Source organism: Gavialis gangeticus, unplaced genomic scaffold (assembly GCF_001723915.1).
Source record: "Gavialis gangeticus isolate Ggan-Ray unplaced genomic scaffold, GavGan_comp1, whole genome shotgun sequence".
Lineage (NCBI taxonomy): Eukaryota > Metazoa > Chordata > Crocodylia > Gavialidae > Gavialis > Gavialis gangeticus.
Genome location: NW_017729018.1, coordinates 12,107,805 through 12,122,603, shown reverse-complemented (window position 1 = coordinate 12,122,603; position 14,799 = coordinate 12,107,805). Strand labels below are relative to the sequence as shown.

Here is a 14,799-nt window from a genome sequence, read left to right as displayed (position 1 = left end):
AGGTGCCGCGGCGGGAGCCAGTGCAGCATCCTCCCAGGTTTGGCAGTGCCTCCTGCGTGCGTGAGCGCTCCCACCAAGCGGGGGGCAACAGGGAGCTGTGTTCGGAGGGGCCAGGGGATGTAATCCGAAGGGACCTGGCGTTGCAGCAGAGTTGCAGGGGCAGTGAGGAGGCTCTAGGCCTGTGTCTTGCTCTTGCAGGGGCAGGAGAGGAGCTAGCCGTCGCTTTGGTCTCTAAGCGTGGTGGTCCCCTTGGATCGGTGAGGGGGGCGTGCAGCATTTTTGCTACCCTTCGCTGGACAACTGGTCCCCCAGGGGAGAGGAGTGGGAGCTGGGGAAGTGCTGTCACACCGAGGGGCTGGGACTCTAGGAGCCTAGACCCCCAGGCTCCTCTCAGCCCAGAGCTGGGACTGAGCTCTCCAGAGAAAGCCTCATGGCAGGGGCTGACCTGACCCCAGCCAAGGGGGGGAAATTCAATCACAGGGGGAAGGTTACCAGCCCTTTCCCCTGATGAAGTGGCAATTGCAGCAGGGTGAGGCCTGCCCAGCTGACAAGGTCAGGGCTGGTTTTGCAGCCCAGAGGGTCGCCTCCCCTGCCCAGACCCTGACACCCCGCTGGAGACAGGACAGCTCCTTTGTCAGGGATGGTGCGACTGGGCCCCCCCAGCCCTGACCCAGCCTCTCCCAGCAGCTGCCCTGGGGTTGGATCTTGACAACTGTGGCTAATCAATGCTGCATCCTCCAGAAAGCCCAGCCGGCTCCGGCCCCCCCAGGAGAGATGCAAAGGATCGACCTGTCCCTGCTCTAACTCCACCGACTGCAATGGGGTCCCTAACTAAATTCAGTGCAGTGGCTAATCACCGCGCTAACGAGCAGCAAAGGGGGCATGTGACCTTGAGGAGCCGGTGACACAGCATGTGAGAACAAGCAGGTTGTGGGGGCCAAGGACAGCAGAGGGATCCCAATAACGGGATGAACTAGGTGCTGGGCTGCACGGACCCCTGCAGAATAGATTGTAGGGAGGAATCTGGGCAGAAAAGCCCTCGTGGCAGGTGCTGGGCGGACGGTCTTGGGGGCTGGAGGATGGTCGTCCCCCCCCAGCACTGCCACTGCACCAGGCAGCCAGGCCAGCTTGAAGGGCACCACTCTGCCACCCTGCCACGGCCCCTCTGGAGCTGGGAGTTGAGCCCCAGACCTCTTTGCCTGCTGCTCCTTCCTCCCGGGGGCAAACGAGCTGTTGCCATTATGGTTTGGATCAAGGAAATCTTTCCAAAGCAAGGTCCCGACTGGGCTCTGCTGCCAGAGCCCCCTTCGGGTGCCAGCCTCCCTCCCCTGCTGCCCCGAGCGGGATTTGAATATCCAGCATGCCCAGGAGTCCAGGCAGCCATACCAGCAGGGGCCAGCTGAGCCGGTCAGGTACTGGCCACCCCTTGCCCAGGACCCGCCGTAAGCAAGGCCTGGCGGCCATCTCACCTTTGATCCTGGAGATGAGGGTCCCAGCAGCCGTGAGGGTCTCCAAGGTGTTGAGCAGCGGGTACTTGTTGATCACCTGGCGCAGGATGCGCAGGGCTTCCCCAAGGCACTCGTGCGCGATGGGCCGCTGCGGCTCCACATGGTCTGCGGCAGAGAGGTCAGAGCGGTCACCACGGCCCATCGTGCCCCTCCGAGACCTCCCCCTCTGGCAGCAGCCGCAGCAGGGCCTGGCCCCCCACCACCTGCCCAGCCCCAGGAGCGGCACCGACTCACCCCGGGAGCCCAGCAGCAGGCAGAAAGCCGGGGGCTGCCCATCCTCCAGGAGAGCGCGCAGGTTCCCACACAGACACATGCTGAGCCCTGCCACGCACCAGCTCCCTGGGCTCAGAGGCTGGGAGATCCAGCTGATTAGAAAGCCAAGCTGCCTTCACCCCAGCCCAGGAGCAGAGCCCTTGGCTTCCTGATCCCATCAGTCCTCCGCAGCTACGCGCAGCGACTGACCGGGCTGGGCGTTTGCATACCGGCCCCTGCAAGGCCTCCCCCACTCCTCTCCCTGTCTCCATGCGCATCAGGGCAGCCTCCTGACCCTGGCTCACACCTCCCCAAACCTGTCCAGCGCCCGCTGCCCTTTGTTCTCTCCCCTCCTCCCTGGGAAGGGGCTCGCTGCATTCCAGCCTGGCTGGGTCTAAGCCCCCGAGGCGGGAGCAGCCTCCCAAGGATAGTGGCAGGGTGGCCCAGGGGGCGATGGGCCTCAGGCAGGGAACGGGAGCGTGGGCTGGGGTAGCACTAGGGGCCCTGGCAGGAGGGCACGGAGACCTTGCTGAGCGCCCTCAGCAAACCACTGAGCTTCCTGCACAGGGTGGCAGCGTGGCCTAGTGGCTGGAGCACGGCACAGGGGATGGGGGGCAGTCAGGCAGGGCTTCGCTAGCATGGCGGCGACGAGAACGAGGTAGCAGAGATCGTTTTCCCTGGGCGGCACAGGATGCGCCGGCACGGGGGACTCGGGCCCTGAACGCCAGGACTGACTCTGGGTGGCTGCGAGCCCATCGGGGCTCTGTGCCTCAGTTTCCCCATCCCGGAAAACCCAGGGACTGTGCGTCCTTGTGGGCAGTGCCTCAAGGAGAGCCCAGAGGGAAGCTCTCTGGGTATTACCCCCTGCTCTGGGGTGTGGCTCAGCAGCATCGCCAGCGGGGTCTGGGGGCGTCTCGCTGGGCTCTCGCGTGATACCCACAGAGGTAAGGCGGCCGTGCCTTCCTGAGACAGGGCTTGGAGAGGGAGGGAAAGTCCTGGGCTGGCAGCTGCCAGGCAGAGCTCGGTCTTTCCCCGGTAGCTGAGCTCCCCTTGAAAGCAAGTCTGGAATTTCCTCCCTGCTTCCTTCCCCTGCCCTCCCTGCCCGGAGGCGACCTCCCCCGGGCTGCCACCGCCCCGGCATGCAGCAGGCCTGGCTGCTCCTCTCACCCCCCAGCCCCTGCCGCGAGCGCAAGGGGCTCCGGGGGCCTGGGAAGTCTGTTTGCTGGCAGGAAGGCAAGCTGGATGTTGGGAGCTTCCCCAGGAAGCCAGTCCCTTCTGCAGCTCTCCAGATAAAGCTGCCCCGATCCTCCCCCCCTGAGCCACCCTGAGCGGCCGCGCTGGGATTCAGGCCCCAGGGAGGCCGGTAGAAACGGCTCCCCGAAGGGAACCAGACGCGCGCCTCGTCCGACCGAGCGCACGGCAGTGTGGGCTGGCGGGCAGAGCAAGCACCTGCGAGCCGGGGCTCCTGGGTTCTTTCCCCAGCCCCCATGGGAGGGCTGTGACGTCACGATTAAAGAAGAAGGGAGTCAGGACCCCCGGGACTCCCTGGTCACAGCCTGGGCTTGATTTGGGTTGAGAAGAGCAGGGGTGGGCGTTGGGACTCCAGGGTGCTTTCCCCAGCTCTGCCACTGATACACAGCCCGGCCTTGGGCAAATCTGTGTCCTGCTCCGTGCCTCGGTTTCCTCTCCTGCCCTGTGGGGCTCAGACAGCGCCCCTGCTCCAGCCTTGTGAACGGTGCTGCGGGGTGCTGAGCGAGCAGTGTTGTCACCGTTACCCGTGCAGTTGCGCCGTCACACAGCAGCACGGCCAGGGGGGACTGCACAGCCTCTGGGGAGTCTGACTGACCCAGGGGCACCTGAGGGTGCAGTCCGGCCCCTTGAGGGCCACGTGGGACAGATGCCACGTCGCCGTGGGGTCGGGGTGGCTGCGTTACACGCCGACAGCTCTGCAGGGGGCAGGGGGCAGGCAGAGGGGCTCTGGAGCCGCCCCATGGACAGCCCTGGAAGAGGGGGTGCTGCCGCCTTCTTGGGGGCCACAGGGTGGGGAAGGGAGGGGGGTGCTGGTACAAAGTGCCTGGGCCTGTCAAACACAGGGCAGGGGAAGGGATTTCCTTTGCGTTCCCCCTCTCCGTGGGCACTTTCAGAGGGGGAGGTAGAGATTGGTGTCTCTGCCAGGCCAGGATGCAGCCACCACAGCTCTGAGGAGCCCCCAAATCACTGTCCCACCCCCCAGGCCCAAACTCCTGCCAGCCCCGCTCATGCAGCCTCACAGCTGCTCACCCCATCCCTACTGCCGGCTGTATCCACGCCTGCTCTCCAGTCCCAGCAGCCCTAGTGTTGAGGAGAAACCCGGGGCGCCGCAGCCTGCTGAGATGCAGCTGCCTGCCGCTGTGCCCTAGCTGTGCCCAGCCCCGTCGCCCTGCCCAGCCCCATTCAACCTGTAGCCCCGCGGGCTTTAGGCCTTGGGGTTTTCTGCTGACTGAAGGCAGCCCCCGCCTCCCCACCCAGCTCCCACGTGCTGAGCACGGCCATCTAGCAAGGGACGCGCCGCCACGTGGAAGCTGGACGCCCAGATCTGGTCTTGCTGGGAGGCTGCCAGGAGAGCCCTGTGCCACTGTGCCCCCTCCCTTGGGGGCCACCTCTGCCGTTTCCACTGGCAAGGGGAGCGTGGCAATGCGTCTGTATGACCGGGAGCGAAAAACAAGGCGTCATGTGACCCCCGCTGCCAGCCCCACCCTGGCTACGGAAAAAGAAAGATATGCCGTTTCCTTTGTCTTCCAGCGAAGAAGCCACTTAAAGGGGGCAGGGCAGAAACTGGGGAACCCCCCCCCCCAGCTTCCACAGGCCCTTCAGCGAGAGCTCGGCCCGTTCGCCTCCTGCGCTCTGCCCTGCCAGACGAGGCCTCGAGCCAGGGCGGCGCGGGGGGCAGAGAACAAGGGGCCGGGGGCTCCCTCCGGGTGCCACCCGCCAGCAGCCACGTAAACAGGAAAGGCAGGCGGATGAAAATAGCTCGCGGGCAGGAAGTCGCACTGTCCTGGCCCAGCTCCCCCTCCCCACCTTGGTTCCCGGCCCATCTCCCTGCCTGCACCCTGTCCTGCGGGAGGGCAGGAGGAGCAGCAGGAACCACCCGCCCTCCCACCAGCCCCCAGCGTCTTTGCAGCATCCACCGTTTGCAGCCTGCACCTTGCGTGGTCGCCTGCTGCATCCCAAGACCCCCATGTCAGAGCCACCCCCAGCGCCAGGCGTGCCTGGCTCCCATCACAGGCTCCCCTGTACGGCTGTCCCAGGCAGACAGGGTGGTAGGGGACAGCCCACATCTGTGAGCCCACGGGACGCCTGCCTGGGCCCACGTGTGGCCGCCTTGCAGGGCTCATCCCCATGGCCTCGTCCTCTGGGAACAAGGGCTGGGTTCAGCTCGAAGGTGCCACAAGGCACCTGTCTCCTTCCACCTCCGGAGCCCTCTTTCTCCCTCGTCCTGGGGTTTAGGAGCGAGAGCAGAGCTGCCAGGTCTGGGCCCAGCTGGGTGTTTCCACCACCCCAGCCACAGACAGCAGTGCCCCATGATTCACAGTGGTGTGACCAGCGCTGGGAGGAGCAGACCACAAGTCCCATGCTGACATTAAGGCCTGGAGACTAATGCCTGGCACAGATCAAACCGCACGCCAAGCCCTGAACCACGTGCCTCTCGGCAGGGAATAGGGAAGTGCAGACTCCGGGATCAGCTGTCCTGGGCACAGCTGCCCACATCTGCACCCCCACTCCATCCCCCAGGGCCAAGCTCTTGGGAGATGTAGGGGAGGGGAGCGATTTTGGGGCTCCCACTGGCCTGAGCGCAGCGTGAGTGGGAGTGCAGGGTGCCAGGACCCCGTGCATGGCTGGGGAGCCCACCTGGACCCCTTCCTTCACTTTCCCCTCTCCCCCTGGCATCTGCAACACGAAGCAGCCCCTCCACCTTTTCAGCTCAGCGTGTCCCCAGCCCTAGCACCCGGGACTCACCGTCTCTGAGAACCACGTCCCTCAGCTTCTCCAAGGCCTCGGCGAAGAGGGCCACGTAGGTCAGAAGCTGCGGGATGTCCTCTACCTCGATGAACGGCGCGTCGGCACTGTCAACGGGGCTGTAGGTGGTGGGGGTCTTGTGGCCCTTGGCGATGCCCCGGGTGCCCGCCGAGGCCAGGGGGAAGCCGGCGGCGCTGGCATGCCGGCTCAGGCTGGTGGGCCGCTTGAGCGTGCCCATGCCACTGGGGCTGCTGCTGAGCTTGGGGCTGGACAGACCCTGGTCCGCCAGGCTGGAGGGAGGCGCTTCAAGGCAGTCCTTCCGCGGCAGGTCCTGGAAGGGAAGGAACAGCCATGAGAGGATGAAGGGGCTGGGGGAAGCGGGGGCTGCCGGCGCACGGGGAGGAACCCGATGGGACGGAGATTGTCTGCACGCTCATCAGCCTTCATCTGAACGAGGGGAAGGAGCATCACAGTGAGAGCAGGGGACCGCACGTCCGGACTCCATCTCCGGCTCCGAAGAAGAGCGGGGGCTAACTGGGCAAAGCGAGGCACCTGGAAGAGGAGCGTGGCTGCTTGTTGCAGCCAGGGACCTGGGCTCAGGGGTGCCTGGCTCAGCTGACAGAGTTGTGCAAAGCCACACTAAGTTTGCATGCCTCGGTTTCCCTATTTGCCGCTTTTTCCAGGGAGGTGCTGAGGTCTAATGGATCCCTGTGCTGCTGGGGCCAGAATCTGGCCCAGTGTCCTTCGTGCAGTTAAGTCAGTGAGGTTGCCCTGCATTTCCCCCAGGATCACGGGGATTTTTTAGTGGTGAAGGGCCAACACCTCCTGATCAGTGAAGCTGCCTGCACCGTTTGCACACAGCAACCCGCAAAAGCATTTTGGAGGAGGAGTGAGACTGTCTTTTGGTAATCAAGAGACTCTCCAAGGGCAAGCATGGTGAGGGAGCCTCCCAGTGCAAGGGGAGCAACTGAGTGGCTCGTAAGCACCGGCCAGCTATAAATGATTCATCTCCCAGGGCTGTAAAGTGGCGTTCTTTGCCCTGCGTGTGGAGCCCCTGCTGACATCAAGGGAGAGGCCCCGAGTGATTCAGAAGTGACTGTAAGCGAGATGGACCATGATGTTGATACCACAAAATGACGCCCTGCCACTTCATGCAATGGGGACACAGGGCTGGAGCGGAGCTGGCGGCTGCTCCTCATCCACTGCTGCCCGCAGGAGACGCTGCAAGGACCGGAGCAGCCCCTGCCCGCCTCTCCCACCCAAGGCCTGGCGGGCTGTTGGACAGTTCCCATCTCTTCTCCTCCTGCGGCTTTGGCGACTCCTCTGTTGGGAGCCAGAGGCAAACTTCAGGCCTGGGATTTTCCAGTGGGAGACTGGAAGCACAAGCCCATGGCTCTGAGTCCCATCTTCTCCTTTCTGGAGAGGGACAAGGCGCCAAAGCCTTTTGCAGAGCCCAGAACCCAGCGAAGCAAAGCACGGAGCTGGGCGACCCCAGCCCCGGCACAGGGAACAAAGTGAGAACTTCAGCGATCGGGATTGCTCAAGACTTCCCACCGGCCTTGCACAAGTAAACAGCCCCCAGCCCGGGGCCTTGCACAAGCGGCAGAAACCACCGGCTCCTCTCTCTGGGCCCGGCTGGCTTCTTCCCTCTTCTCTTCCAGGCCCTGTGGGATCAGACGCTGGTCATCCCTGAAGGACACGCGACCAGTCCTTCTTGCCACACAGGACGGTAGCGGCGACGCCATGCCCCGTTCCCTCGGATAGGCCTGTACCCAGGCAGCTTGGCAATTTTGGGAGGTGCATTAGGACAGACTGGCGTGGGTGCCTTTTCTTAGGAAACGTAGGATCTCACGGTGTTCGAGAAGAGCACTGTGGCGAGACGAGGCACGGTCACACCCTGACGTCGCCCGAGGATGGCCCAACATCCAGCCCATTCCCAAGCCAAAGGAGCCGTGACTTCCTGCAGAGGATTTCCTGGCAGGTTCAGCTCTGAGTTACTCCCACCAGCCTCCGGGACAGCAGCGTGGTCCCCTCCCTCTGATCCTGCAACTCGGGGCCCGCAAAATGGCCTGCCCACACCTCTGAATGGGGAAGGCAGCGGGTCTCTTAAAACCTGTCCTAAACAAAGAAGCCCTGGGAAGGTCTCCTCCTTGCCTGGACACTCATGAGTCACTCCCTCCCCACCGTGCCTCGCCTGGGGGTTGAGTTGCATCAGAAACTAGGTCTGATAACAGCAACTGTTTCCGTTAGAAAAGAGAAAGCCGGGCTGGCTTTTCTGAGGGCTCAGCAAGCAGAGATGCCCACCTGCGGCGCATCGGTTTGCACCGCACGGAAGGCAGGAGCAAACCCGGAGATCCTCTACCTGCTTGCAAGCGGTGCTCTGCAGTCTTCCACCTTGGAGCCAGTGTTCAACCTGCTGTTATTGTCCCTGTCAGACAGCTGTTTGGTGGCTCACATCAGAAGGGCATTTGCCAGGTCTCAGTCCAGTTTTCAGGCCCCGTCACAAAAGTGCAACACGGCTGGCAGGGACAGGCCCCATATCTACCGCCTTTGGAGAGCCTGCAGAGTGCCACCCCTCCCAATTTCTTCTTGGGCAAGACCCTGCCTGCATCACCCCGGCTTCCTCGCGACACCTGGCCCCTGCCTGCAGCTCTCTTAATGAAAGACGGCAACCTCACCCCAGGAGGCTGCTAGTGACCGCTGTCCAGGAAGGCCAAGTGAGGCCATCTGAAAGGCCTGGCTGCAGGCAACCCCCAAGCCAGGAGACCCAATAAGACCCTTTCTTAGCCCAAGACCCAGCCCTGAAACCACCTTCAGGGTCCTGGGGGCCTTGACTGCTGTTGCAGCCCTGCAGGATGGGAGGCAGCGAGTTCCTCTCTGCAGCGGTGGGTTGAACTCGGCGGCGAGATGCTGCCCCCGCAGCCCCAGGCACCCGTCGCACCCCCGAAGGAGCAGGAGGGAGAGGAACAAGCAGAGCACAGCCCGTGGGTCACACCCTCGGCTCCCACCTACCTGCAGCCACGCGTTGGGTCTGTAGGAGACCGGAACCAGTGTGCTCCTGTGGGAGCCGGAGTTTGTGGCCATCTGCCTGAGCCCCACCGAGTAGGGGCTGTAGCTGTTCTTCCCCACCGAACGTCTGTTCAGCATCCCTCTGAGCGCTCGGACTGCGGCCGGGCCCACCCATCCACCCCACGTGCCAGCCAAGGAGCGGGCGCGGGCGGAGAGGGGCGCCCGGGGCCGCCGGATGGCTCTGCGCAGCCTCGAGGCCTGCGCCCTTCCCGGGACAAGAGTCTGGGTTCAGGATGGGCTCTGGCTGCACATGGGTGTGGAAAGTGCACCTTTTTCCAAACCGGGAGGAGGACAAAGCTGGGAACGTCCCTTTTCTTTGCCTATTGAACTGTCCCCCCCAGGGCTGCCCTGGAGGGGCCCTGCCCGTCCCTTTGTCTGGTAGGGGCTGGGGGCCTCACCCAGCTCCGCTGGGCTGTGACTACATCCGTCTGCCCCTACAGCCCTGTCCCCCAATGCACCCCTTGCTCCTCACGCCCTTGGCTTCGCCGTCTGCTTCGACGCTCGCCGCCGGCCACTTCCCCTTCCCTCCATTGAGGCGTCTCTCCCCCTTGGCTGGTCACGGACGGAGCTTTTCTGGGATCTTTTCCCCCTGGCAACTCCGCGCTGCCCTCCAGCCCCACGCAGCCGCCCTGCGCATTTGCATCGAGCGCCTCGAGAGGATGCAGCACTACTCACCGCCAGCGCTTGCGGTATGGGGCTTCCTGCCCTGCTCTTCTTCGAGATGGACGGCGTCTTCATCAGCTCCCGCTTCTTCCTTGAAAACATCTTCCCCCCAAGTCGAGATCGCCTCGCCCCAGAGCAGCCCTCCGCAGCGTCTCAGGCCGGGGGTCCTGTCCGGCGTGGCTTCCCTATTTCCATGCACCAGGCTTGGCTCCAGCCACGTCGAGGGGCCGCGTAGGTGTCCCGCGCAGCTGCAGCCCTCACAGCTCGGGAGCGACTCCCTTAGCAGTTCAACCACATTCACTGACTTGACTGTCAGGGCTGGAGCATGTGATGCAGAGTTATTTCCTGATTGGTCTTTGACGCTAACCTGAAAACAGTGCACAGGAAAAGGCAAATGCGCAGGGAGCGAGAGAGAGCAGGCGGAGTCGCGTCTTGGGGTCGGGAGTCTGGGCTGTTTTGTTTTTCCAGCCGAGCCAGGAGAGTTTCGGGGCCACGGTGGCTCTTCCCTGCCCTTTCGCGTGTCCTGCCAGCCCATTTCACGGAGGGAACGTGGGACCCCGGGAGGGTGGAGGCTTTCAGAAGCATGGATGAGAACCCCCCACCCTGGTCAGCAGAGGTGCCCTCTGCCCCCCATACACAGCAGCTCCCGGCCCTAGCAAAGCAGGGCACCTCCCGGGCTGGGTAGGTAGGAAGCAGGGTCTACCTGTGTTACAGAGGGGGACCGAGACAAAGAGGGAACAGTGACCCAGGCAGCCTGCAGCAGAGGGGATTGGACCCTGGTATCCTGAGAGCTGGCCCAGCCTCTCATGCCCCGTTAAGTGACTTGCCCAGGGTCCCCCAGACAGCCAGTGGCAGAGCTGGGAACCAAGTCCAGATCCTTCAAACCCCATTCCAGTGCCTGCCATGTGACCCTGCGGCCCCCGTTAGAGGCTCAGTAGCACTCGGCAAAGTCTTCGTCTGCCTGCGCTTGGAGCGGTGCTGAGCCCCTGAGCCGTGGCACTCGCTGGCAGGCCGCTGGCTTCCATCCAGCTGCCGCGCTCGGTGCCACGACATGCTGCGAGAGCCAGGAGCTTAGCAGGCTTCAGTCGTGGTGGAGGGGAGCCCCTCGTGTAATAATGAGAATATTCGGGACGGGAATAGATGATTACAGGACCCATGGGGCGGGTCTAAACCCTTAGGCTTCAGGGCCTCTGATATGGGGGGTGAGAAGGGGACCTCCTGCGTGCAGGTCCCCCTCTCAGCTCCTGACCCATCCTGTTGTGCCCCTCTCATATAGTAGGGCAGCCTTAGGGCGACCGGACCCGACGCTTTACTTCCAGGGGATTTGGGGGAACACAGAACAGCCCGGTGCCCCCCAGGGTGGGTACAGCTCCGCCACCATCTCCTGGCAAAGAGCGATCACGATGCCCTTGCTGAGCACCGTGTCACTGGAGTTCCCCACCGGGCTGGGCAGGGACTCGCTCTCCCCATTGACGTCTTTGGGCTGAAACCGTCCACCACTTCCCAGCTTTGGTTCCTGAATGAATGGCAGCCCCCTCCCTCGGGGTGCTGGTAGCTGGGCAGCCTCCAGGCCCAGCTGAGATGGAGACCTTGCGGTGCTAGGCGCTGTACGAACATGCTTCGAGAAAGTCCCTGCCCCAAAGTGCTTCCAGGCAAACCAGAGCAAGGGCGAGAGGGGCAAGGGCGATGCAGGGAGGAGACAGACCCTGTGGTTAGTGAAGACCGCGGAGGGGAGGGAGCCATGCGGCAAGGTTGAACAGCAGTGTTGGGGAGCACCCGGCACAGCCAGCTCTGCCCTCCTGCAGTAACCGCTGGCTCCAGCTCCCTGCCCTGCAGTAGCCTTCCTGTAGGACCTTGGTCACGTCACTCATTGCTCTCATCCACCTGCTTCCTTAGCTGCAGCCACAAATGCTTGCATGTCTGGCCGTGTCACGTGCATGTGGCTTGCTCAGGAAGCACGATTGCAACTTCTCGACGGCCTTTGCTTAACTGGTGCTTGCTCTACACTGCAGTAGGTCCCTGTGTGGAAAGGCAGCTACATGCCCAGCCACCTCTCCTGCGTCTGCGTGGGGCCGGTGGAGAGCAGAGACCTGCCCAACGAGCTACATGCACCAGCAAAGCACGTCCCCAAAAGCAGAGCAGCTGCAGATGGGAGCAGCCCCCAGGGCTTTCAGATCAACGCTGAGCGGTGGGTTTGCGTTCCTGGCCTCTGTGGCCACAGCCTGTGCCGTCCAGCCAGCCCACCCCCATGGCAGCAGGCTGCCCATGCCCGTTCAAACAACCAGGTCTGTAGCATGGAGTTTGGCCAACGTCTGTGAGGAAGTCACATCCCCAGTGGCTTGCTCTGCTTTGCTTTTGTACAGCACCTTGCACCTAGAGATGCCGGCACAGTCCTGGCTATAGGTGCAGAGGGCTGCCTGCTGCGTGGCTGTTTGTAGGGAAGCTGGTGGGGCAGAGAGGGGGCCTTCCCGCTAAGGAGGTGCCAGGAGGGGCAGAGATTTCCAGCACACCCGTGCAACGTGGGATGCGAGTAGCCCGTGCCAACCCTGACAGCAAAGTCCTCATCTCCACTGCCCCAGTGGGCTGCGGGAACCGTGCGCTCCCCGAGAGAGGGGCTGCGGAGCTGAGACTGCTGGGGAAGGAGCAGATGGGAGCTGCCCTGCTGGCATCGGCCAAGCCACCGGGACTGGCTTAAAGGGAGCCGTCTCATAGGCACCTCTTTCTCAAGTGCCCCAGGCGTGGCTTGCTGGCTGCGCTGTGCTCCTACGGCGAGACCCAGCCTGTGTGCGGAGGACCCGGGGCCCACTGAGCACTCAGAAGTGCCCTCCTTGAAGCAGCAAGGACTTCTCCACCTTGCCAAGTGCTTTGCTGGGAGCCGACACCTCTGGGAAGTGCCAAGGAAAGAGGCCAAGGTCCCTTGACAAGGCTGCCGTCGCCTCCCACTTGCCTTGGGTCCCTTCAGAGGCGCAGCCGCTAGAGGTCACCCTTGGAGCAGAGTTTGGCCCATCCCACGGCCAATGCCCACGAAGGCTTCCCTGGCTCCTGCAATGTCCGAGCTACCTCCGCACTTTTGCCTGGGTGGTGCACGATGCAGGATGTCTTCCCCCGGTGCACGCTTGTCTCACTCTGCACCTTTCTCTCTCATCCCCTCACCCCAGGGATCGCCCCTCTTCTGCGGATGGACTTACAGGGCCCCCATCACAGCCTGGCTGCAGCCCCGTGCACTAGGGCTTTATCTTTCCCACTTTACAGCTAGGCACTGGGAAAGTGGTGAGTGGCTTGGGGGCACATGGCAAATCTGTGGCAGTGCCAGGGCCTGGGACCCCCCCCAAGCCCTGGACTGTAACCCCTCCTGCCTGCGCTTCCCAGCTGAAGGGTGCGGCGAGCAGGAGGAGCAGAGCTGGAGAGCTGGAGCCGTCCCTTCGTTCTGTATTTGTACAGTACCTTGCGCAGTGGGGTCTTGCTCCACGCCTGGAGCTCCCCAGTGCTTTCTCACTAGGTCAAAATGGGAAGAGGAGGAGTGGCAATAATGGAGTTACTGGTTTAGCTTCTGCCCTGTGAGCCTGTTCAGTCTCCATCGCCTAGGGCCCAGCTTGGCCCATGGTATGAGCGGTGGGGACAGAACCGTGGTACCGAAAGGGGAAAAGGGGTCAGGAAATCCTGAAGAAACTGTGCTGGGAACAGGACCACAGCCACAGCGCATGGCACGGGTGGGTCTTTTGTGTGACAGCAGCAGAGCAGAAACACAGCCAAGCTGACCCCAAACCTCCCGCGATCACACGTGTCTGGCTCCATGCCCCTTCACAGGCCCGTGGAGATTAAAATGGAACGGCTCTTAACTCAGCAAAGGGACACGAAGTGGCAGGTCCCCATCGTCACAGGACTCCAGCACCTGGTGCAGAAAAATAAACCCTCACCAGAGAGTCGGAAACCCTGGCGGCTTCATAGCAGCCGCTCGCGTGTGGTCTAAAACCCACCTGACTTGGAGCGAGGAGCCCGAGCCAGAGCTGCAAACGGCATCTAAGCCTTTGCGACAGACCCGTTTTCCCACTGGGAGCCCCGAGCACAGGGCCGGGGCCCCGGGAATGGGTCCCGAGGGGCTGGAGCAGCACGGGGTCAGTGGGTCTGGGGTGCACGCAGGGGAGGCCGTGCCGCCTGGAAACGAGGACGCAGCGCGGGCGGGAGGAGGATTCTCGGCTTCCTCTTTCCACGGAGATTCCTCAGTGCCGGGGCTTTTCCAGCAGCGTGGCGTGCTGCGGGTAACCAGGGGATGCCATCTCCGCCTTCAGAAACCTTTTATATGCCGCTGAACTTCCCAGGCTGAGCTTCTGCCCCTTTACAGACACCCAGTCGCTGCAGCGAACGAGCTGTGATAGCTGACTCCATTCTCCGGTGGAAATGCATCCCGGGCCACGCTCTGGTTTTGCTTTTCAGGGAGATGCCGTGTGCAAGGGATCTGCCGACTGGTGCTGACTCGGGCACCGGATTGTGTTATGTGCTGGCCTGTACGGCAGGGGGACAAACACTGAGGAAGGAAAAGAGCTGTGGAAGCTGATGGACAATGCTGGCACGGGGACCGAGAGAGATAAGTGGGCCGGGAATTAATGCTGAAGGCTATTCTCTTCCATAACCGGTCGGTGTGTTTTGGGGCTGTCAAGGCTTGATCAAAAACCCAGCAAAACCAGTGGAAAGGTTTCTACTGGGCAGAGCAGCAGGGTGTGGAAGGGCTTCCTGACATGGAACCTGTCCGGATGGGCCGGAGTTGGCTCCCGAGAGAGGCCGCACCACAGGCTTGTCTGCACCCGCGCGCATCTGGGGTCAGGGACCCAGCGGCTCTTCCCGCCCTGTTCCTCCCTCTCCTGCCCCTCTTCGATGCAGACCTCTGGTCCCTCCCACCTAGCAGCAGATCCTGCGACCCTCGGAGGACTTGGGTTCCTGAACCCGCTGTTCCCCCCGGGCAGCGCCGCTTGTGTGGCGCTGCGGCCTGCTTCTTCCAAGCCTCGTGCCTGCCTGGGCCTGGGGCTCTGCTGGGAGGGGGCCTGCAGGCTCAGACCTGCCCAGAGAAACTTCACAGAGCATTGCGGGGATGGACGGATGGACTGGTCTAGCAATGGGTGGACGCACGGGTAGGAGCGGGTAGATGGATCTATCACGGGATGCATGCAGGCAGATGGCCAGAGATGGATGGATCGGTCTCCGAGTGGAGGGATGCACGGACAGGGATGGGTGAAGACGGCTCGGTGGATGGACCAGGGGATGGGGATGGGCGGGTCCATGGAGGGGCATGAAGGGGGTGGGTATGGTGGGCGAG

General features: G+C 63.0%; 1 protein-coding gene across 2 annotated transcripts in view; it reads right to left on the bottom strand.

Annotated features, from left to right (window-relative positions):
• ARHGAP45 (Rho GTPase activating protein 45) overlaps window positions 1–9,805 on the bottom strand; it is a 40,495-nt gene extending 30,690 nt beyond the window's left edge. The window contains exons 1-3 of one of the 2 annotated variants that reach the window (XM_019513534.1): window positions 9,501–9,805; window positions 5,757–6,087; window positions 1,470–1,613 (exon numbers count right to left, since the gene is read on the bottom strand). In XM_019513534.1, coding sequence (XP_019369079.1) covers window positions 1,470–1,613; window positions 5,757–6,087; window positions 9,501–9,590 — 565 coding nt within the window. In that variant the 5' untranslated portion in view covers window positions 9,591–9,805. Of the gene's footprint in view, window positions 1–1,469; window positions 1,614–5,756; window positions 6,088–8,768; window positions 8,948–9,500 lie in introns of those variants that run through there. The other variant, XM_019513533.1, reaches the window with a different exon arrangement.
• Window positions 9,806–14,799: the final 4,994 nt, after the last annotated feature.